This window comes from Pezoporus wallicus, unplaced genomic scaffold (assembly GCF_028554395.1).
Source record: "Pezoporus wallicus isolate ANWC-B61680 ecotype Strahan unplaced genomic scaffold, APGP_CSIRO_Pwel_v1 contig_11175, whole genome shotgun sequence".
NCBI classification, from domain to species: domain Eukaryota; kingdom Metazoa; phylum Chordata; class Aves; order Psittaciformes; family Psittacidae; genus Pezoporus; species Pezoporus wallicus.
In genome coordinates, this window is record NW_026641536.1 from 323,810 (window position 1) to 349,107 (window position 25,298).

The 25,298-nt window shown below is 42.4% G+C and overlaps 1 protein-coding gene across 2 annotated transcripts in view; it reads right to left on the reverse strand.

Moving 5' to 3' along the window:
- Positions 1–25,298, reverse strand: part of LRRC38 (leucine rich repeat containing 38) — an 87,768-nt gene that overhangs the window by 51,792 nt on the left and 10,678 nt on the right. Inside the window, exons 2-4 of one of the 2 annotated variants that reach the window (XM_057424183.1) lie at positions 23,770–24,012; positions 21,208–21,456; positions 19,733–19,886 (exon numbers count right to left, since the gene is read on the reverse strand). In XM_057424183.1, the coding sequence (XP_057280166.1) occupies positions 21,428–21,456; positions 23,770–24,012 (272 nt within the window). In that variant the 3' untranslated portion in view covers positions 19,733–19,886; positions 21,208–21,427. Of the gene's footprint in view, positions 1–19,732; positions 19,887–21,207; positions 21,457–21,684; positions 24,013–25,298 lie in introns of those variants that run through there. The other variant, XM_057424182.1, reaches the window with a different exon arrangement.

Consider the following 25,298-nt stretch of genomic DNA (forward strand, 5'->3'; position numbering starts at 1 on the left):
AATCTGGAAGCTGGGTAGTGCTCCCCAGTGCGGGGCTAAGCTGTTCAACTGCTGAGGCATTTATCAGTAAAATATAAAAGTACAACACCCAAAGGGACCACACCAAGCTCAGCAGCCAAGCAGATGAAATGCATTTTGATAGGGAGCTTCTTAAATAGACAAATGCACAACTCCACAAGACATGTCAGTTGTGATTAATAACACCTGGGAGCAAAATATCCACTTCGAAGTGTTTAACTGATTAGCTGTTGTCACTTCAGCAATACTGAGCATCCAGCCCAGATATAATTCTGATGAGGAATGGCTGAGGGACCTGGAGGGGGTTAGTCTGGAGAAGAGAAGGCTCAGGGGCACCTTACCACTCTCTACAACTGCCTGACAGGAGGTTGTAGTGAGGTGGGATCCGTCTCTTCTCCCAAGGAACAAGGGATGGGACAAGAGGAAACAGCCTCAAGCTGCACCAGGGCAGGTTTAGATGAAGCTGAGGAACAATTCCTGCCCCAGAGGGTGCTCAGGCATTGGAACAGGCTGCCCAGGGCAGGGCTGGAGTCACCATCCCTGCAAGTGTTCACACATCATGTACATGACGCCCGCAGTGTTAATGGTGGCCTTGGCAGTGCTGGGGAATGGTTGCACTCAATGATCTTAAAGGTCTTTTCCAACCTGGTTGATTCTATGACTCTATGATATCTAGTGAGCTTTTTGGTGACTCAGGCCTCAAGCTGAACTGACGACTGAGTTCAGGCTTCTCCTTCTCTTGATCTAAGTTCAGTGAAGGAGGAATCAACCACAACCCAGACAGTAACCAAAACTGAATGAATGTATCTCAAACACATATTGCTCAAATATTCTACAAGAAAAAAATTCAGACAGAAGAGCACTGATAGTGAAGCTTCCTCTCTTTTTTTTTCCCCTATAAAATGTAGTTGACCTAGGTTATTCCAATCAGAACCCCCCAAAACAGTAAGGTCAAACCATTGCTGAAAGCAATGCTGCAGACACATGGCTACACCAAGAATACCTCATTGACATTTTCTTTCTGACCATTTTTATTAGGTCAGTCATAGAACAGTTAGGATTGGAAAGGACCTTAAAGTCATCTAGTTCCAATTCAAGGGTCTGATCCTGTATGTTTGTTTTATTCCCTATAGATACAGGTAAGAATATACACATTTTTTCCCAACTATTATATTGCATTTGGCACAAGTGCATTGAAGTAGGAAAGGCAGATAAAAATGGACATCCACACCTATAGATAAAAATGAAGGTTATCTAAGCTAATTCTTGCTGAGACAAACAATTCTGTTTTAATCAGTTTCAATATTGCTGTGCTAGAGATTCCTTTAATAATTAAATACCCTTGTTGTGTCTAACACAAATGTGTTTCCCAACTCCCTCAAATGTTCAGAAATTACAAAGACTTTTATTCAAGGTAAACCCGTGATTTTCAAGGTAAACCCTTGATGATATTCAAGGATAAACCCAAAATGACAGAGGTCATTTTGCCTGTGCTTCAAGAACAATTAAAATGTTCACAGCTGCCATTGAAAAGAGGTGAGAAAACATGAAACACCATCAGTAAAAACCTGCAATAACTCAGAAATCCATTTACTAGCAATTAGAAAATGAAGCCAACTAGTGAAAATGTACCACAGAAATGCTGGGTTACACTATGATGATGCACACTTTTCAGGAGGAGGAAATATTAATGGTGAAAACAGCATATCCTTACAAAGAAAAGAGATCAACAGATCAACTTGAAATATAGACTGGTGATGAACACTCTTGGAGACCTCTGAAATATGGATCCAGTTCAGAACTTAAGCATATTTGTATCAGAGAAGTGGTTATGTTTATTACGGCACGCTTTGATGCTGTAAGGCATAATTCACTGCTGTATAACAAGCACTCTGGGATTCCTGGGAATTGTTACAATACGTTAAGGACTACATTTTGCCAACACATCAGATTTATCCAAGGTTTTTTGAGGAACTCTGGTTTTGTCTCAAAGCCTTGTGGTCCCTTGTGACTGGAAAGAGTGCACCAGTCTCTTCAGGTTTTCATGGAGTAAACAGGGCCTTTGATACAACCTTCTAGACAGTCTTGACTGCATGAACTCAGACTCATATTTGAACTTCTGTGACATTAAAGAGGCAAAGCAGTAGCTGGAATTGATGCACATCTCTCAAAGCAAGCGTGCTTCTTGCCTTGGAGGAGAGCGATGTCAGCCTGGATGAGCTGCACAAACAAGACGACAGATTCTTTGGACTGAGCATCTCAGTCACAGTCAGGACTCCAACAAGGAACACTGATTCTGGCTGGCAAGGTCTGCAGTAACTGGGGACTGTGGGTGCCAGCTTATAAGGGAGGGTGGTCACAGAGAATAAATGGCAGGGATTCAGGGAAAAGAGAAACAAGCCATTGACAGGAGGGTGTTTGCATGGTCAAGAGGCCTCTTTCAGAAAGTTATAAATATTCTTTTGGAGGAATATTTAGGTGCTCATGAAGAGATATCCAAGTCAGTTAACTGGTCAAACAGCTTCACTGGTCTGAATCCCTATAGTGATGCTGGGGATGGACTCTTCATTAGGGACTGTAGTGACAGGACAAGGGCTAATGGGTTCAAACTTAAACAGGGCAAGTTTAGATTGGATATAAGGAAGAAGTTCTTTACTGTAAGGGTGGTGAGGCACTGGAATGGGTTGCCCAGGGAAGCTGTGAATGCTCCATCCCTGGTGGTGTTCAAGGCCAGGTTGGACAGAGCCTTGGGTGACCTGATTTAGTGTGAGGTGTCCCTGCCCATGACAGGGGGGTTGGAACTGGATGATCTTAAGGTCCTTTCCAGCCCCAACTATTCTATGATTCTGTGATTTTGAGCACTGCCTAACAGTGACACAATGGCTGCCAAGTTCTGTCCTCAAATCTGCCTGTTCCACTGCATTGATTTCTCTGAACAGTACCTTTAAGCACACAGAGCACCTGGGATTCAGGTTCACCTGGCTCCCATAAGAACATAAAAAGCTTTCTTTTATGGCAGTTACACAAGGCACACGTATCTGGCAAAGCTTGTTGTATATTTAGACATACAGTTTTCATATTGGTGATGAAAACATCAAATTGCCATTAGTGTAACTAGTCTTCCCCTTGTTTAAATTTTTTTAGTTTGTTGAACTGAGCTGAACTGATCAGCTCTTAAAATGCACCATCATAAACCTATGCACTGGTACCCTTTCCTTCCCCATACGTCTAAGCATTCTAAACAGATGTCATTTGCAGTACATATACGATAATAACCATTTACTGTGAGGGTGCTGAGGTGCTGGCACAGGGTGCCCACAGAAGCTGTGGCTGCCCCATCCCTGGCAGTGTTCAAGCAAGTTGGAGCAAGCTGCTCTAGTGGAAGGGGTCCCTGCCCGTGGCAGGGGTTGAAGCTGGAATTGGATGAGCTTTAAGATTCCTCCCGACCCAAACCCATCTGTGATTCTATGATCTTACTGCCATATGGGATTGTAACACTTCAGGAAGAAAAATCATTTAATAGCTTGTAAAAATAATTCGTATTTGGTCCTTCTTTTGTAGACAGCACAGCTTTCCTCATAGAAACACTTACACATCGACAGGAACTACAGCTCCCATCAAGACTTTCATCAAGCAAAACAAACACCTGAAAACCAAGGGCTGTGTCACACAGCTCTTAAGAGTGTCAGAAAGGACCACACAGGGGCACAGACCCATTGATTTCAGTAACACTAAGTTAAGAATTAAGCAGGTTTAGGTCCTGCTTACTCACCCCAACAAAGAGTGTGTAAACTTCTGAAAACCTGACACATTCTTTGCAGAAACATCTTACTTGGTCAGCACTCCACAATCCTGTTTCAGAGGAGCCACTTGTCCTCAAGGAATAGCTACCAGCCACAAAAATACAGCAGCTTGTCATGAACGCGATCTGTGCTATGAACTGTTTCTAATAAACACATTCCCTGGGTTCTTTTTCTGGTCTTATTTTCTTATCATTTAAAATCTACACAAGCTTTAATGGTGATTTGTGGGAATTCACAAAGGAGTAAGTTTGGGATACTGAAGAACTGTAGAACAGAATTCTATTTGTCTTTACGTAACTGTGAGTAGCTCCTAAGCTGGCTGGTGTAGAGAACAGCTCAGTCCTGACAGGGTATAAAGGAAAACATTTTGTAGCTGCAGTGATGGAGGCATTTGCTCTGGGCATGAAAGGACACGAATTCTATTCAACAATGACCCATAAGGAAATCATTATATAAATAATATACTAGTTGTTTGGGGGCAATAACCCAAACAATAACTCCTTTGCTAAGAAGGAAAAAATCTCTAAGCACAATTATTTCATAGGGAGTTGCTCTTTATTGTCACATACTTCTATTCCTGCAGCTGGAACAGCCCCCAAGGGTACCAGTGTTGCTGTGCAGGACTTGGTTGTAAACAGACCATACAATGACAGCCCCGGCCCAGAGAGCTCCCAAACCACAGCCTGTTCCATCAGGATCTCAAAAAATACCTTGAATAAGCCAGTCCACTTCTTAAAATACAAACTTGGGATTGGCTGCACAAATGTGTACTTGCTTCAGCACTGGAAATGTGTGACTTAGGCTGCTGGCTCATGACATATTTAGTGTCTAATTTAAGGAACTGTATATTTGGACACAAGGGGCTGGATGCCTGTCAGGTAAATAGCACAAGCTGCAAATTTTCACAGCAGATTTAACACTAAATTTAGTTAGCTCTATATATAAAGAGAACATTGACCTGGTGATAGCCCTTGTCCTTGACAGTGGCTGGCCTGAGAGGTAGTTAAGGATCCGTAGAGGAATGCTGCTCAAGTCTCCCTTAAGCTCCAAACAGCTACATTCTGCCATGGCAACCCTGACATCCTTCATGTCAAGGACTTCAGCAGCTTCTGCTGGCATGGATGCTTATAGCTGTGTCCTCCCTAGTTCACCTCAAGGTGGGGAACACTCATACAGGACAGGGAAAGGCTTATGGAGAAGAGGCTTAGAGGGCTAAGCTTCTTGTGTCTCAGCCTAGAGCCAATAAAGAGAAACTCTTGGACTTTTGAAATTAAAAATAAAGCAATTTTGAACTCCTACAGTGATACAGAAGCTATGGCTTTGCACATTGCTGATAACTGCCCACAGAGCTGGCTGTCTAATTTAAGCTCTTTGAGATATCTAGAGGAAGGCTATAAAAATCCACAGGCGAGTCTGCATTTTATTTCTGTTCCCTCAAACACTTGAGTTTTGAAAGGACCTTCAGTTATGTCAGTGCTCCCACTGGACAGCCCACTCCCCATCAATATTCCTGGCATTTTGTGCTATCAATAATTTTACTTTTAAATACATACTTAGCCCAATCCAAGTATTGTAAGAGATGTGGACATTCTTGATCACTTGTATCACTACGTACTTCATGGTCACAGCATTACTGCCGTTACTTATAAATATGGAAAGCAAATCACTTTAATCTAGCCCCTCACGTTTTGGGCTTGAATACAGAAATCCCACTGGTAAACGCAATCTCAGCGCAACCTCCACCAGGTTAGGGCAGACCAAGGCTTAGTCTGTGCTGACCTGAGGGCACTGCAGGCCTGCGGGGAGGCAGCAGGTGGCACAATTCGCTCTGGAGACTGCACCAGGAGAAGTTCCCCGGCAGCTGGTTCCTGAGGAGGAGCTGCCTCCTGGCCTCTGATCTGGCTCCCCGACCGCCTGCGGGCACTGGGGCTCACTGCACAGCGTGCCAAGGTCCGAGTGCTGGCCAACAGCTGCTGGCCAAGCGTGTGCTGGGCTGCACCGCCAGAGCGCCAGCAGCAGCCCAGGGAGGGGATCCTGCCCCTCTGCTGTGCTCGGGGGAGACCCCCCCTGCAGCCCTGATCCAGCTCTGGGGCAGCAGCACCAGAGGGACATGGAGCTGCTGGAGCGAGGCCAGAGGAGGCCATGGAGATGCTGCGAGGGCTGGAGCAGCTCTGCTCTGGAGCCAGGCTGAGAGAGCTGGGCTGGGGCAGCCTGGAGAAGAGAAGGCTCCTGAAGGGGAGACCTGAGAGCAGCTCCAGTGCCTGAAGGGGCTGCAGGAAAGCTGGAGAGGGGCTGGGGACAAGGGATGTAGGGACAGGCCAAGGGAAATGGCTTTAACCTGCCAGAGGGGAGACTGAGATGAGCTCTTAGGCAGAAGCTCTTCCCTGTGAGGGTGCTGAGGCGCTGGCACAGGGTGCCCAGAGAAGCTGTGGCTGCCCCATCCCTGGCAGTGTTCAAGGCCAGGTTGGACACAGGGGCTTGGAGCAAGCTGCTCTAGTGGAAGGGGTCCCTGCCTGTGGCAGGGGTTGGAACCTGAGGAGCTTTGAGGTCCCTCCCAACCCAAACCAGTCTGGGGTTCTGTGATCTGGTGTAGTCACCTCTTTTCAATCTAAGGTACCCCACTCCTTCTTACTGGGAAGAAATGTCTACATGATCCTTAAAACAGTTCAATATATCTGTTCAGAGGACGTATCTTTTCCAAATATTTCAAGAGCCCCAGAGATGAAAGGTGCCACTGTTACTATTCTTTATTTCTACTACATTACAAACGAGGTCAAAGCAGGGCTGGCAGTAAACTGTGTTGTCAACACAAAAAGCAGATCTTGGCACGTTATTACTTGGTACATGCCTGGTAGACAAGGCAGCAAGAGGTCTTGCTCCCCCTTATGAATAATCTTTGTTTTCTGGAAATAGTCCACGCACTTACTTAGAGGGTACATGGATGACAGAAAACATCAATGCAAACCAGCCCAAAATGACCTGCACTGTTTTAACATGAACAAATTGCACTGCCACACTGCCACACAAATCTATGTGATTTACACACTGGTCACCTTCACCTTTCATACTCCATGATGTGATTTCTGAAGACTGTATCCAACAAACATCTCTTTTCAGGTGGAAACCAGCCCTTTGTCAGTGATTACACAGAGGCAAGGTGATTTGACTGCAGCAGGAGGGCTACAGAAAACTCAGAACAGGGATTTTATTTCCATATTTTAAACCCGTGACTAACCTTTCTCCCTACAAAATGCAAGTGTAGCCCAAACTGTTCTGCTTGGCTGTCCAGACAGTGCTGCCAGCCCAGTGCTAGGCAGGCTGTTGGTCTGTACCTGTGTCCCTGATTAATGACTCTCTAGCTGGTCACTTCACAGAAACAGCTTCTTATTTTCTACTTATAGGGACTATTTGCAAAGCCACCTCGGCCAGCAGCACGGAAACCCCATAAGCAGCAAAGTAGTACAGGGAAAAATATGTCCCAATTAATGTTAAATGTGAAATGTGCTATTGCCCCTCTCCTTCTTTCCCCCCTTTCTTGTTTCCAGAGCTGCTAACGAGAAAAATCAAAATAGCATTTTCTAGTGCACTGGTGACAGATTTAAGGTGTTAAAGTTTAAATGTGAACACAAAGCACTCTCGAGCCCCCAAATACTAACCCTGTTAATGGGAAAATGTCAAAAATGCCCGTGAGGTTTCAGATGGCCTTTTCAAAAACTGAACACTGGCACCAACCCCCTGAAATAATGGCCCAGCTTGTTACCAAGCTGGAATAAACCTCATGTTCTTCTGAGGTGAATGTAGCTTTGGCTGATGGTGCTAGTTCCACAGTCTTAGAGATCAGTCATCTGCTTCCGCCTGGAGCTATGACAGCAGGCGCAGAGGCAGGGGGAATTTATTCACGGTGCTCTAATTTTGTTCACATTGCTTAGAATAAAAAGTGTATTTAGCTACAGAGAGTGAGAAATAGCAGCTTTTAAACCCTGTCTCGCCCAGAGCCGAGTGTTCTGCAATCGAAACCGTGCAATTTGCCAGCTTCAGAGTTAAAATAATGTTTTCCTTTCCTTAAAACACACAGTCACAGCAAACTCCCAAAGGCCTATTTTATGGAGTCCCACCACTTCTAGTTATTGTCTTCCCCTTAGAATTCTGCAACAGTAAATAATTTCCTTATTTTTACCTATCTGATAGAGTCCCTGTATCAAAAGCACAACGGACTGCCTACATAAAATAAAGAGACATGCAGATCTACTGTAGTATCAGCCACTGTATGACTAAGTTGAAATACTTAAGCAGAAGTTTACTGTGAAACTAGAATTTAGCATCATAAGTCTTTAAACTCTGCTGGAAATGGCATTGTCTATATATAACACATCAGGGACCTAGATTATATTTCCAGGGGGAAATTAGGAATTCTGCAGCATGAGGTGCATTACATATGGTCCCAAGTAAACCGAAAACAATGGAAAGATTTCCAGCTGTTGTAAACACTTGGGTCAGGCTGTTAGTTCTTAGAACTGCAACTCTGAGGACTACAGATAATTCTATTTCTAGACTGTGATGATTCATTTTTGAATTTTCTTGTATTCAATTGTACACTTGCACTTCAAAGTCCTGGAGGACAGTTTTCACCCTCCCCTCTTTCTTTAGAGATTAAATCACACACTGTGCAATTAGCCAGCCTCAACCTCTAAACAAAGAGCCATCATTAATAGCTTACGGTGGCAGATCCTGCATAGTTTCTCCTTCGGTTTCAGAGGAAAAGCTGGATACCCCCTTTGCCCTCTTCTTCTCCCAGAATCTTGGGACTTTCCAGAAACAATCACAAGACATTGTAACGAAAGATACTCGCTGCAATTCATCTGTGTTTAATTATCCAGGAAAGCACAGGCTGGCATTGATGTAGACAAAGGTGGGTCTACAAGCAAGTCACTGGTGTGAGTGAAGTATTGGGAATGCAGCACCTTTTAAGCAGCAAACCAAATGGGCTTCTTTTTTACAGAAAAAGTCCTGCAAGTCTCCAGTTCCTAAAACCAGGGATCAGTTCCCAGCCTGTTGCACTCCAGCTGCAGTGCATGAAGCTTGACTGTTTTGGTGGGTTTGCAGCTTGTGCCACATGCTGCAGTCAGACAATTCCTTTGCACCCAAACCAGTAAATGCTGCAGTTGCAGCAGTGGGATGTCTTTGATCACTGCAAATAGTAATAGCACTCAAACTCCCAGCTTGTAACACAACACAGCACTATCAACTTCAGCACTAGCTTTTCTTCTCCAAAAACTTTCAGGTGACATTCTGGCCCCACTAAAGTTAGAGGTAAAAGTCTTATTTATTCAAATCTGTTAGACATGCAAAAAGATCCCAAATTTGCCATTATTCCCCTTTCAGCTTTGCCTTTCAGTTCTGGGTGCAACAGCACAAGAGGGACGTGGAGCTGTTGGAGCGAGGCCAGAGGAGGCCATGGAGATGCTGCGAGGGCTGGAGCAGCTCTGCTCTGGAGCCAGGCTGAGAGAGCTGGGCTGGGGCAGCCTGGAGAAGAGAAGGCTTCTGAAGGGGAGACCTGAGAGCAGCTCCAGTGCCTGAAGGGGCTGCAGGAAAGCTGGAGAGGGGCTGGGGACAAGGGATGTAGGGACAGGCCAAGGGGAATGGCTTTAACCTGCCAGAGGGGAGACTGAGATGAGCTCTTAGGCAGAAGCTCTTCCCTGTGAGGGTGCTGAGGCGCTGGCACAGGGTGCCCAGAGAAGCTGTGGCTGCCCCATCCCTGGCAGTGTTCAAGGCCAGGTTGGACACAGGGGCTTGGAGCAAGCTGCTCTAGTGGAAGGGGTCCCTGCCCGTGGCAGGGGTTGGAGCTGGATGAGCTTTAAGGTCCTTCAACACAAACCAGTCTGGGATTCTATGATTCACAGACAGGGCAATAATGACCAATTCACTTTGCACCAAAACTTTGCCATCATGAGTTTGATTTCAGAGGCAATTGCCTTCAGGTTTTACAACAAAGTGCAAAATACGTGTCTGAAGATATTTGGCTTCTCCGTGGTACAAGATGTCACCCAGGAAACAAACACATAACTTTAAAACATAACCTTTTATAAAGATGACTGTTGATGCTACACATCTAACCTCAGGCAGCTGGTCCCTCAGTTTAAACCCAGGACAGGCTGTGGCCACCTACACATGGAAACCATATCACACCATCAGCAAAACGTGTTGGTGTTACAATAGAGGCAGGATACCAATCCTCTACAAGTCTCCTCTTACTAAACTAAGGGATCAACTCCCTAATTCAGCTAGGAATGGTAATCAAAGCAGACTGGAATAGTCACATTCCAGCCAGCAGATAAACAAGACTCTATTGTTTTTCCTAAAATAAACATCATCTGAATGCTTTACTTGGCCTAGAAAATGAAGATAATTAGGAAAGGGAATCATCATCTTCTGTATATTGATCTACTGATTAACATGTTTTGCCCTAGCATAAAAGTGTGCTAAGAAGTGACAATTACAAGAGTTTGGGGGCTTTTAAGAGACAAATTTTTCTTCTTTGCCATTCAAGAGCCTCACACAGACCTAAGGGGTTCTACTTAAACTTCAGGGGCTTTTATATGTTGTATACATACTTACAGGGATCAGGTGTATTTCAGCCAATGTTTAAATAATATTCCTAAATTGGATGGAACGAAGGAGTAAGATGGAGAGATCTGAATTTGCCACACACCTAATTTTACCCACCAGAGCAAATGTGTTTGCCTGAGCAAGGCAGACAACTGAAGCCACCGCTTCACTGAATGAAGTGCAGGGAAACTGTTACAACTGCTAAATCTAGGGAACATTTATTGCAAACTTGCTTAAAATAAAGCCGATTTGCCTCAATATCTGAGAGCTATAGTAAGTCCAAATCAGCGACACTTGAAAAAAGATGTTGTTTTTTTTTTTATTGGGGGGAAGTTTTGCTGGTTGTTTTCCCCTATTCATCAACCTAATCAGATTCTTATATACGCTGAGCTCTACTGTAACACCTTGGGTATAATACAGCACAAAGAGCAGCTCCAAAACACTGCTAAAATATAGCAGAGACCAATATTTCTGCACTTAGGGAGGCAGGATGTGCTTGAACTGTAATTTAATAGGAATGTCAATGTCTACGTGAAAAAGAAGGCACAGGCTTTAGTTAAGCAGTCAGAACATTGCTTATGGATGCAGTAATCACAACCTGCTGCTGTTACAGTTAATAAAAGCAAGAAAAGCAATTAGAGGTTTACTTGGGTTATCATAACTAAAAACTTTATGAACAAGGCCTAGAAGAAGCAAAGTAATAATCATATTTATTTATTAGGATATAATAAAGACTTATTTCCCCATGAAAATACCTTGCTGCCCATTGGTGTGATGAAAATCCTGCTGTAAACCTGAGCATTAACTGCCTGCTCTTTCTTTGTTGATTGCATTGAAAAGGAAGGTGTTTGGAGCAGGGACAGTTTATCTCTTTGTTTTAACACAGCCTTGGATGTTGACAATAATTCAGCAGGTGGGTTACTGCTGTTCTGTATTTTACAGATGTGCTGCTTTTTCTGGCAACTTCCATGATTGCATAGCCCACAAATCACCTGTTTCTCCTCCTACTCCTGCTTTTGTCACAATTCTTTGTATGAATCTTACTCTGCTTTTAACTTGGGCACAGTGCAGACATAGGGGATCCTGAGCTTTGACTGGAACGGGGAGACAGAACTCCTGTAGCCTCGTAAAGTGAAGTGTTAGAGGGGAAGGACAGCCTCAAGTGATGATTCCTTTTGAGTGAATCACTGGCAATCATTCCAGCGAGTCAGCCGGGGGGGTGGGGTGGGGAACCTTAAGAATTCCTGCTGAGCATATTTTCCCCTTTCATTTTAGAGAAACATAATGTTTGCTCAGATGTACTCAGCCAAATGGCTTATGAATTGGGAATCTCCCAAGCTTTCTTATTTAAAGAACTCTTGCTACTTTTTTCCAGCAAGTCAGCATTACTGCAGTAAACAGTGAGCCCTTCATAACCTTCCTATGTGTGATCCCTTCTCAAAGTCATTCTGCAATCAGACGCATTGGGATTTCATAATAGTAATTTGCCACACTCAGAAATACACTTAATCTTGCTGGTGTCACTGGTATCATGTGAACAGCACTCAGTATGCTGTGCCCTTCAGATGAAAGCCAGTGGTAGAGAGAAAGGACAAAAAAAGGAAGAGTAAGAGAACATTAACTCTTTCAAGTCAAGTACAGCCTCAGTCTGAAGGAGGAAGCTGCACAGCTACTGTCTGGTGTTCAAACATCAGGAATATTGACTGGGCGATAAAGTCCACCTGAAATCTCTGATACGTCTGCTCCTGTTGTCCTTCATTCTCTGGAGTGAGGCATCTACTAATTTCCAAAGCCACAAGAAAGCCATCATTCCCAGTGCCCACAGGCCGTTAGCAGATCTTGCCTAGTTGGTCAGGTTCAAAAGATTCACTTCCATCCTTTTCTGCCTTTTTGCAAGTGATGTTGTGAGGAGTTCCCTAAGCTTTTCTTGTAAAAAGTCTTAGGGATGTGGAATTCACAAGAGCTTTAATGAAAGCAGCAGTGGGCAACATCTTTTAAAAGCGGTTCTCACCCCCACACTCGCACTGCTTAGCACCCTAAAACCCTTATCCTATCAAGTCACACCCCCAGTAAAGCCTTTAGTCATTTCCATGGTTGTTTCAATGAATCAGGGAAAAAAGAATCACCATTTAGCCGAGATCCACCAAACTACCTTGAATTATAGGAACTTGAGTGGATTTTTGCTGTGGTAAGTGTTACTGATGATATGATTGCTCTTAAAGATTATCCAGAATAATAAATCCAGTAAATCCAGTAAATAGAGAGAAAAATATTAGTCTGGTCAATTCCATACATTCTAGCAATAAGCATAAACTACAGGCTTAATACTGTGGGGATGTTCCAGCTATGGATTAGATGCACTGTGCCTCATGAGGATGTGTCTTGGTGGATAAAGCTTTAACATTTGCAGCTGTTCAAGGTATTTTATGAACAGCATGGAAAAGGAAGAGGAAAAAAGAGCTCACTAAATCAACTAAATCCAAAGCTGTAATATTGGAAATGGCTCTAATGTCTTAGGTTATATTTTTAAATGTTTTTCTCCACAGAACTCCTATTATACAAGAGATCAGGTCTTCGGGTAAAGAGGTAACGCTAAACTTCAGATTCAGGATTTTCAAACATACTGACATTATTTGGATATCTCCAAGTTTTGGCATTTTCAAGGCAGCAGGAGCTCAGCACTTTAAGGTCAAATTCCTCAGGATATCTCAAGCTGCACACTCAGAATCAGTAGTTTAAGTCACTTAGTTGTTTCAAGAATTCATTTCATAAATTGTATGAGAAACCCACAGTGATATTCATCTTTGGGAGGACTTCCCTGTGAGTCCACAATGTAAAATAATCAAACTATTGTAATATCCTAGTTTTGACACTCAGTATGGATGTCCCTCCCAGTAATGCTTTTTGTTTCATTCAGCCCACTCCAGTTTTTTATCAGGAAAGTCTAATTTTCTAAGTGACTCCAAAAAAGAAACAATAACACTTTTGTAAGCTAATGCATGCATGCCTGTAATAGCTTCAGGTCCCACTGAGGTGTGTGTTCCTCGTGACCTGACTTACCTACAGAATCAAGAAATTGCCACAGTTTGGTCTGTGGAAGTTTCAGGCTGTCCTGTTCTCCATCCTCTGATAAAGAAACACATGCAGTGGGGGGTCCTGAGATGGCACAAAGCAGGAAACCTCACAGAGCTTCGTGTGCAGTCACTCCAGCAATGCACTTCGAATACTGCACCGCCACTACTGGGTGGGTAATTACGAACAGTAATTCGGGGGGGGGGGGGGGGGGGGGGCATTGTGCCTCCAAAGCAGTGTCAAATTTTGCTCAAAATAGCAGGGAAGAGTTGAATACTGTAGAATATATCAGGCAATCTGTTCAAATATAACTAACCATTGGTTTCCATTTCTGCTGGCTGTTAAATATAAGCTATTATGTTTTACCATAAACCTAACTCCTGAACGACTTGGGCACTTTAATAGTAAAATTAAGTATTTCTATCATTATTTTTGAAACTGTTGGAGGGCATAGGAGAGAGAGATATAACATAGAGAATGATACCTGGTCATAGTCCATGGACAATCAGCCTGAAATGTAATGCCAGGGCCTTCTACAGAAATTATTCATAGCCAGCTCCCCATGAAGGTGTTCCATTACTCCCTGGTCTCTCTCCTGGACCCAGGAAATCTGTTGTGTTGACAGTAGTCACCTGTGGTTGTTACAGAAATGCCTTTAACTATGTTGTCCAGCTCCTTCTGATCCTGGGGTTAAATTCCTTCAAAAGACTGCCTGTCAGGGTAGAGGTCTGAGCTCGTGTCAATGTGTCTTTAGAAATGCATTAACAAGTTGCTCCACATGTATAATTAATAAGGACGAAGGAACCCTAGACTGTCAGAAAGTCTGTTCTCCATCCCAGGACATCTCTTATGCTTCTCGATTGTTTCTTTTATGGTGTTATTTCTAGAACATGATATAGTTTACCATGTATTATTCTTGGAAACCTAAATCTTACAAAAGTAAGAATAGCGTAATAAAAGTGTTTTGTCTCTCCATGAATCTTTTATACAATGAGCTCAAAGTGTTTCAACAGAGCTTGATTAAAAATTAAGCCTCTGTACAGCTGCATCAGGCAGGTAAGTAGTATCATATCCATTTTACAGGTGATTAAACACACAATAGAAAGGTTAACTCCCTTGGCCATGCTTGCTCACTGAGTTAGCTGCACTGTTGGGAGTGAGAACCCAGACCTGAATAAATAATCAATCAGAAAAATGGTGGTTTTCAGTTTGGCTAAAACCAATTTTCTCCTAATGGCTCTTTTAACCAAGTGAGATTAAATGAGTCAAGCAAAAGATTCGGTTTCGGCTCAAAGGAAATAATATTGAGCCTTTTTGCTACAGCTTTTTACAAAGCTTAGGTAAAAGTCTAAGAGAAATCTGCCATTTTGAAACCACAAGTTGCTTTCTGAGATGACTTGGAAATAATTTGTGAGTTTTAACAGGTGAAATGTGAGGATTCTGGAACCGCTGTGAGTAAGTCAGCAGTGACAAATTCCTTTTCTTCAAAGCAACAGTATTACTGAAATATATCTGACACTATTCAATCTCATACTGAATGCAGAAGTTCTTTCCTTCTGAAAAACAGCACTACAAGCAGCCAGCTCAGAAGACAGGAGTTCAGAGCTGCTTTTCCAATATCTACACAAACAGATCCCTAAAAGCCCTGCTTTGCAGCTGTGAGGTACACAGCAATGCCCTGAGCAGCACATTCCTACCTGTATCTTGCATAGTGGGACAAAAGCATGTACATAGGTGTAGCCTGAGCTCTTGTTGCTTCCTGATTTGAGGGCTTTAGAAAGCATGTTCCAGGTAAGGCAAACTCAGCTGCACGGTGCAGGCTGTGCTGGCAGTGCTGAGAAAGAGATTTCTCCCTTGGTGGCTCTGGCAGAGTGAGCCACGGACCACAGGAAAGCAGCCTCTGTTGAGTTGATGCTGCAGCTTTGGTGAAAGGGCAGAAGCAGATAAAACGAGTGCAGCACTGTGGAAAGTGGGATTTGACTGAGTGATTAAGTCACCATCCATCTGGTGGACACAACATCTGTTACTGTTACAGTCCTGATAGCATTTCATTTATTTTAACCCCCTATCTTAAAGCATTAATACCCATTTAAAATCACTTCATCTGAAGATGGCAGCAGGGGGGATCATCTAGTAAAGAACATGGGAAAAAGAGACAGACAAGTCTTACGCATCACTTTGAGACAATGCTTCTTGTACTTTTCCATTTAAGACTGGATGCCCCTAATTTTCTAGTGCTGCAATATAAGACAGACCAAAAGGTTCATTTCAGCTAACAGTAGGCAGTGGAAAACAGTTTTACAACCCCAGAATTATTTCTTTTAATGAAGTGAGTGCCCTCACTGACACTTTCTCCAAATGCATTTTACTTGATAACAGCCTGCAGTAGGGGGGCAGGGAGGATCTTCTCTTCCATGTGATTTACATCAAGTTCTCAAAGATGCGAAGCGGTAATAGGTAAATTTAAAATCTATTGTTTTCTGATGAAACTCAGTTTTGGAATCAATTCCTGTGTGACCATGGGTTTTAGAGAGAAACTGTGCTAAGCCTTGATTTCTGTGCCTGTAATACAGTGAAAGGGGTATGTAAAGTACTGTCTGGCAAAGCACGTGTACTGCTTACAACTCACATGTGCAGTGCATACAAACTGCACCCCAGCAACACTGCAGGGATGAAAATGAGGTACAGTAATGACCCTGTGTCTTAAAATCCTTTCTGCATATGCCTGTTACATCAAAGATCATCTAAAACCAAAAGCAAGCAATTAGTCTAAAATTCCTATCATTGGTTATAACATTTGGAGAAGTAATAAATTAAACCAGCATGGCAGAGATGCTGATCCAACAGCTTAGTCTTGACAAAGTTATCTGTTTTTTGTTTTAATCAGATAAATCTTATGTGCAAGAAAATCCCTCGTTCATACACCATGCGAGTTAAACACCCCCGTATCTAACACATTCAGTGTATCATCTCTCTACCACTCAGCTGAGAGCAATAATGCTCAAGTTTGGTTCCTGTGCTCAGCAATACAAAGCTCTGAAGTCTGCAGTAAGAGGGATGCAACAAAATAGGAAATATGTGACTTCTATGCCCTCTGTATTTTAGGAGGGCTCACCAAAAATGTCTGCCTATCCCTAGGTAAGCGTACCACAAAGGAGATATTCTACAAACCAGAGTGTTTCATGTTGGAAGGATCTTAAAGCTCATCCAGTTCCAACCCTCTGCCATGTGCAAGGACACCTTCATTAGATCAGGTTGCTCCAAGCCCCATCAAACCTGGCCTTGAGCATGTCCAGGGATCCACAACTTCTTTGGGCAAATGACCCCACACAAACCTGGCTGACATAACCACTACTCCCACCTCTGTGGCCCCTCTGAGGACAAACATACGTCCGCATTACCTGTTCTGATGAGCCTTTATTTTCCTCAGTGCAAAAGTTACTACTGTAGTTGACTGTGGTGCTCTCTGCAATCTGTCTTTCCATTCACACCAAGATAGGTTATGATCTTACTTGATTCTGGTGGGAGGAAATGACTCATTATTTGTTCTGTAAGACTACAAAGAGACACCTTGAAGCAAAAAATGGCTTTGAAGTGCCAGCTTGCTTCATAAAGCAGATGGCCAGGCTAGGCTGAGCTTAAAGATGCTCATTATAAATCCATCTTCAACTAGGACATAGATGGACAATGATTACCAGATTGAGGGAATGTGCTTAGAATGGCAACTTCTGTGTTGCTGCCTGAGCTACACAAGACTGTAGTCAAGTTTTGGTAAGCAGGGTCAGATCCTCCTTTCACAGAGCACAGCACAATAGCACTGAATCCAGAAAGAATCTGGAAGATCTGGAGGGCCTCTCTTTGCACAGGGTCTGCAACCTCCAAATAATGCCACCTATAAACCTAAATAAAATTAGCATTGACCTTCCAGTGCAGAAACCACAGACTCAGTTACTAATGTACATAGAGATCACCCCTACAAAAGGCCCACATTGAGTTATTTTCTTTCTCTCTGTATGAAAATGTAGAGAATAACCACACGCATACACACAACTGCAGTTTTCACTGTCCAGTATCTTCCTTAGGTAAATGAGCATATCACAGTAGTAAAGTTAATGGAGTCCTACCAATCTTTACAAGATAAGGACTCGATAACAAATAATTTAGTAGCGAAATCTGAATTGAAGCCACCATCCAAATGCCATATTTATATGGAATCTTTTGAAGTTCAGAGACCTGTTTTCCTGTATTCAAGTGTACAGTTCATATTGTTAATAAGGGCATCTCCATGCATTTGCTGAACTGACTAAAACGACCTTAAGGGATTTATTCTGGTCATTTCCTCCTCTGACCCAAACTCCCATTTGAATCCAGATCTTCAAAGGATCAAGGGAGTAATACTTTAACCCACTGCAGATTGCAAACTTAATCTACTCTTGAGCAACAGTTTCTGAATTTGAGAAAAACTGATGGGCAAAAATAAATTAGGATTGTTTGCCAAATACATTCACAGTCATTTCATTCCCTCTTAAATGCCATGAAGATCAAACGATTTCTACTGCAAAGTCTTTCAACACCTGCCCTAATTAAAGAGCAAATTCCTCATGCAGCAGCAGCAAGCTATGCCTTAGAATGTCAGATAGCTGGACTGCATCACAGTTAGGTTTTAAGCAAAGGTCACAAAGCTGCTTTCCTGCTCAATTCTCCATTCCTTTTTGCTCATTCTTCCAGCTAACAGGAGTTTTTAAGGTGGTGCTCAACATCTGTAGCCTGGTCTTTGCTTAACTATTGGTGAGTAGCATCACCAGGATAAAAACAACAGGAAGAGTCAAAATGACCTCACATACTGAAATGACTGAAGCATATCTTGCTCCCACCATTGTCTGGAAGGATGTTTTTGACTTTCTCAGTTGAGCTGATAAAGGATTTTTGTACAGCCTACCGAGTGACATCTCCCATTCCAGATTCAAATTAAAGTTTTTAAATAGGCAAATGGTGCTTTGGCTGGGAGTGGTAAACCTTAGGAATTGGACTGACATCAATTTCTGCTTGAAATACTGTACTGCTTCATACCTGGGTGCAAACTCACTGCCCCTGAGACTTCACCACTGCTGACAAACTGGTGAAAAAGCAGCTCTGAGATCAAAACAATGCTGCTTTGAAGCAAACTTGTCTCTGCTGACCAACCCTGGCCCAAGCTGTTTCACTCCTCATTTGCTGCTTACCTCCCTGCAAACTTTTCTCTTCCCACAAGACTAACAGCAGAAGCCTGCTCTCAAGTGTTTACTCGTATGGTTTTTGACAACTCCCCCAAAAAACACATTTGCTAGGCCAAAGTTACACAATTTCACATGGCTTCAGGGAGCTCTGGGTGGGGTGTGAGAACTGATGAGAACTGGAAAGACACATCAGAATCCAGGCATTCTGCTTTGCAACAGAAGGTCTCCTGTTGCTCTGTCAGCTTAAAACGCAATAGTTTTTTTCATGCTAACACTTTACGTAGATGGATGGTCGGTCAACATAAATAAAACTCTGTTTGTCCTAGTCTGCTGGTTGGTTCTTGCTGGTGGTGATTTGTATTGCTGTACACTGCAGAAACAGTACCAAACTGGGATTCTGTTGTTCTAGATACAGTCAAGATACGAAGATACAGTAACCAAGACACAATGGGAAAGATGAAAGTAGGAATCTGATTAGAAAACCAAATATCTTTATTACAAAACATCATCTATCCTTAGGTGATGTATCTGAGGTTCTGCCATACCTATTTTCTACACTTCTATGACAAGGTTGTTTTGCTCCAAGGTTAAACAAAATCAGTGTTATCAATGTTAACCTTACTAAATGTTTAACCTTGTTAAATGCTTAACAAGGTTAAACATGAAGTGAGTGCTTCTGGTGGCTCATGCATATTACAGGCTGCTTGGCACTTCGAGTCCAAGGCAGAGCTTACTCTCCAAGAAATTTAATTCCCTAACGTATATTTCTGGTTTCTTTTTGCAAAGAGTATGCAGGGATTCAGCGTTTCAGTATCACCGCAAGGAACCACAAGGACTTACCTCCACAACAGAGCATCCCAGGTACCACAAGAGGTCAGTAAACGAGGTTCTCATTCGCTGAGAGGAATGGTCAGATTTGGAAGATATCCAAACCCCTGCTCCTTTACTTTGGGGGACATGAGCTGAACTTAGAAACACACCAACTAGCAGTCCTGGAAACTAAAGTAGTTTACTCACATAGCAGGTAGGCAGCTCATACTGATCAGGAAAAGGTCCTGCACATTGTCGCTCTCATGGGTTTGAAGCCAGCACAGAGGAATCTTCACTGGGGATGAAGGACTGTCTCAAGCTCAGCATCCCCACCAGGCTTCAGCTGTTCCACTGAGGCTGTCTACAGGGGTGATAGTTACAGCAAGCTCTAGTATTGTTATACACACAACCTCCACCCTACTGCACAAGTGTGCACACCCTATCCACATACACAGAACAGTGTTCTTCCCCCTGCTGAAAGACAAGACCATTTTTGATCACCTCTGTGTATGCCAGGCTAAATTTTCACTGTCAGTGTACACTGGCTCACTCTCTACTATACACCAGAGGCAGACAAGCAGTGTGCTCCTCTTTAGGAGCTTCCAGAACCATCCCTTCAAGTTACTTTCCCAATGCATTTTAATGCTGCTCTGAAAACCGGTCCGTTAATATTCACATCTGAGTAAGACCCACAGCAGGACTGAAGCTACCCCAAAAAGATGCTGGCTGATGGATGAAATGCTGGGTTTGGACAGTGCCTTCAGGTGAGCTTCATTTTAATGCTCTGTGGATTAAAGGAGGTTTTATTTAAACCAAAGCACACACTTCTGAAAAGTCAGACCCTATCTCAATTACACCATGAAGATTTGCTTTACTGCAGAGTTTTTGGATCCTCATACATACCAAGCTCCAGCATTTCATCAAGGAGACATATCTGCAGGCAATGCGACAGCTGCTTCCTGGCTCTTTGAGCCTGCAACATTTTATTTGGGTCATGCATAGTATCTTTCCTTCCCTTTGAAGCAGGTAAAATGTCTGCTCTTTTCTGACAGCAAGAGATACCACCACTGAGGTAAAGCTGTTTTAGAAGGAAAACTGGAAATGAAGATAAACTTTCCGCTGCACATTTAGAATCACCTCCAGGCAGTGCCTCTCGAGCTAGCAATGTACTGCACAAGGAGCTAAATTCAGCTCTTACACTTGGCACCACCGTAGCTTCACTAATCTAACGGGGGTTACCACAGACTGAGAAGGGAGCACTGGATCCCACCCACAGGAGCATCCTGGCATGGGAATGCTTCTCACATCCACAAAGCTGGAGATGGGATTACCTCCATGTTACTACCTTTTTGGAGGTAAAACTGCAGTAATAACGCAGCCTTTAGGCCACAAATTTGCTTTCAAAGTTTTGCAGGGATCATTATGCTGATCACTGGTTCTGGCAATGTTCCAACAGGAGAATGTTTTGATCTGATGATTACATAAAATAAGAAAACTCCCAGTAAGAACTAAATCCAAGTTGTGTCTTGTTAGCAATGAGAATTATGCAAAATCAATATTAATAACTGCTGATGCTTGTGATGAACAAATATTGCTAACCAGATGAGTTCAATACTTATAAAATATACATTACTTAATATGGGAAAACTTCATTAAAGTTTCTTATCTGGAAAAAAACATACATTGCAAAATCGCTTTGATGTGATGGAGTATCCAGAATGGCAGGTTCATAAGTAAAGCTTTACTAAGCCTTGCTCTTCAACTTGCACTGGATTATGTGGGTGTCAGCTTGGTCTGTTCCTTGCTGTTCTGAAGGGTGCTATGTTCCAAATATAATCAGTGCTTTCAGGGCTTTATGTTGGGTTGAACAAAAAGCTACAAACTACAAACAAATCTAGATCTTCATTTTGAGGCACCACGGTAGGATGAACCTGCAAGTAAGAGCAGAACCCAGTCAAAATAGTAGAGTTTGAGATGTGCCCTCTGCAACATTACTCAGCCTTATGAAACAAAACCAAACCCATAAGTTTGTTACCAAAGGAAGGGTAGACACTTGCTGAAACATTCACTGATGTCTCACTGAAAAGTGTGGCAGGACAAATCATTTTACTAACTGATGACAGGTTTTGAGTTTGCAATAAAACTTACAGACAAAAAAGTGTGACCCAGTTTCTTGTTCCATGACTGGACAATTTGCACGGCTCTAAATATAAACTGTTGATAACATCTGTATTTGTTGCCAAGGCACGCACTGCACAAATTGCACCAGGCAGCAAGTTGTGGATGTCCAACTGCACGGCAAAACCCCGCTTAGAAATGATGAATCAGGCACAGTTTTTCTCCTTTTTTTCATACCCAGGTACAAATAAACATGAAAGCCCATGTTGAAATTATAAATATATTTGTGTTATTTATAGTCATGGCACTACACAGTGAAAATCATGTCATTTCATTCTTCTGGAGAGAATCAGAATAGAGTAACAGTATTGATTCAGAACATCCTCCCACTGCCCTACTTCATTCTGCTGCAATGTGTTTGCAGAAATAACAACCTTAACAACAGTAGCATTAAGTGGCATTGAATAAGCTGTAGAGCTAACAGAAATAAACACTCTCGTCCTGGTTTTGACCTCAGCACGGTGCAAACTCCATTGCAAGTGCAGTTGGCCAGTGGATTAACTTCATTGATGTCAGTCAAGTCACCTTGATATGAGATCAGATTAGACCTACTGCGTAACAAATATCTGCTTCAGCCTAATGCGTATAATCAATACACATCGCCCCAGTATAGTGTCCTCCCCCCCCGCATATCTCAAAGCACTTGAGAAAGCAAAATAATTATGATCTTTGTTTTATAGGTAGTGGAACTGAGGCACAGGCAGATAGTGATTTGCTGGAGTTCTCCTACTTGATCATTGTTAGATGGAGACAAAACCCCAGAGCGCCACATCCTGATCTTGTCCCTTAGTTACTGGCCTGTATTGACCCATAACACACAGTGTGATGAACTCCTGTCTGCCTGAACAATATGCACAACAGATAGAAGAGATTTGGAACTAACTGTCCGTAAAAGACCATTCATATTAGCTGAGCAAGGCAATATTTTAACCAAAGAGTGTTTTAGCATTTACAGTGGTTAAACAGATGCTACTTTTTATCAGATCTAATTCTTTGATAATAGCATACAGTCCTTAGATCATTTACTACTATGTTAAGCCCTCACAGCTACTCTAGATATTTAAATACACAGAGCTTTAAAAAAATATTTCCATTACAAATATTTTAAAAATATACTTATCCTAAAAAGCTGTCCAGCACTATTCCAAAAATCTCGTGTAATAAATGTCTTGTTTTAAATTCTAACAAAAATATCTACCCTTATATAGAAGAGCTCAAGTTTTGACAAATCTATAATACAGTCAGAAACATCTTGGGCCAGATGCCACTCTTGTTTATACAGTTGCCAATTTGGATCATGGTGTTCATTTCAGTTGTGCTACTCTAGTATAATCAGGAGCCAAATATAGCCCTTGGTATTTTAAAATAACTAAATGGACTGAATACTGCAACAGTTATTTGTACCTGGCATTACAGGGAATGGAAATCCTTTACTTCATTGCATCTAAAAATGCAAAGAAACATTAAATTCAGTGTTTGTGCCATAACCAAAGAGGTGCCAAGCAGCTGCAGTGGATGACTCAGACACAGAATTGTGGGGTTTACAGAAAAAGGTTTTTTTGGCTGAATGATGCCTGCAACTGCTGTAACTAAATGGAGGATGAATGCTTATAAAGAACATTTGTAGAGAGAAAATGCCAACCTTCCTCTAATGCTTTCTCTAACTCCAGGAATCCTTTCAATCACATTTTGTTACTTGTGTGAGCTTAAGAGAATCTCTCATTACTTAGGCCCAGGAAGGACACTATTTTAATTGCTTCCTTATTTTCCAGCTGAAATGCCTCCATCTCACCTATCCTTTTCAAAGTGTGATTAGAATGCATTATCAAGCCCTTACAGGGACTTGCATCTCACCAGAAGGACAAGGTGGAAGCCGAGAATTATTAGTCTTTTAAAACACTGGAGCTTATTTTTTTTTTAGCCTTTACCCCTTTTTTCCTCCAATCTTCCATTTTAAATGCAGCGCTTGATTAAGGATCACAGAAACTGAGCCTCCCTCATTGCACCAGGTTACATATGTAAGAAAAGCTAACAGTCTTGGATGCAAGCTCCAACTCCATCCTCACCGTCATCTTCATCGTCATCGTCATCTTTACTGGGAGCACATCTTTGGAAGCAGTGTACTAGAGTTGCTAAGAAGAAGCTTGAGAGAATAGCAGCAATGGAGACTGCGACTCCAGAGAAGATGATGAAAAACAGGTCTGTCAATGACAAACTAAATTTGCATTCACTAAAGCTGACCTCAGATAATTCATTCAGAAAGATTCTTCTGTTTTCTACAGGCAGGGAACACTGGATTTCATGGAGACCTGCAAAGAAGAGGAAAAGGGAAACAAATCAGTGGACTATTAGTGAAGTCCTCTGTTGCTCCGGTCAGAGACTGAATGGCTGAAGAGCAGTTTTAGGGTTAATTCTAGGTTTATGAATTTGTACAAAATTCAGGAAAATAATGGAACAAAATCTGTCACTACCCAAAAGCCATTACACAGCCCCCTCAAGTGGGTAATTAAGTTAGTATTAAGTTAATTTCACCTTCAGTCTTCCGACAGGTCAGGTGTGACCTAGGACCAGGATCAGATAAAACAAGCCAGTATAGAACCCTGGATGCATCTAAATCTGAAGACTTGGAAGCACTGCCAGGGTACTCCATCTGAACACAAATTCTGACTCCAAATCAGGGTAACAGGGATACTGAAGTTCCTTCCACACCACTTTTTTCCATGTACTTCCAAAATTACAGTTGTATTTTCCTTCTGGTCAAAACAGAGGCTTATGTTCAATGGCTGCTTGTCTGTCTATGACCTGCTTTCACCTTTTCTCTCTGCCTGTCATAAGGACATGCAGTCTGGCAGGTGTTATTCCTCCATGCATTACTGAAGAATGCCTACAGCTGGGCTCTTCATAGTGAAAGCAAAGAGAAAGTCCATTTTTGAAACCTGATGAGAATATACTGTGATACTGGGCAGTAAAAGCTTACAGTTCACTGCACAGAACCATCTCCCTCTTCATTCATAATGGGAAAATCAGGAGAGTGTGTTAAATGGGCTAGAATGGAACAAATAATGACATGAATTAAATCTGTGAGGCTGTTGGCAAGATGGTTTCTATCTTGCTGCTAAGGATACGAATGCAAATGAATTATTGTGCATTAGTGCCAGGAGAATTGCTGCTGGTTTCCTTAATACACTTTCACTCTTTGTTAGTGATCACAGGAGGGATCCAAGCATCTGATTCTGCACTCCTGTGTGCACACAGTCAAGAAGGTGTTTCCGTCACACAGCTCTACCATATAACCAATATGTCACTAAATAAGGAATATGTGGCAATAAGATTTCCTCTGCTTTTGTGAATCTCATTTTTCTTATGGCTGAACAGCAATGGCATACGATATTTTAATATTAAACCCAAGCTCCTAGGGTTAGTGGTGCAAACTGGTCCAGCTCAGCTGTTTGGTTGATTTGGGAGGGAGTTTTAGCTAAGTCTACTATGGATCCAATGACTTCCTTGACCTTTTAATGATGATTGTACTAAATTTTAATTTTTATAAGCCAACCTGTATGTCATATTTGCCTAAAGTTCTGTTGCCTTTGGTCTT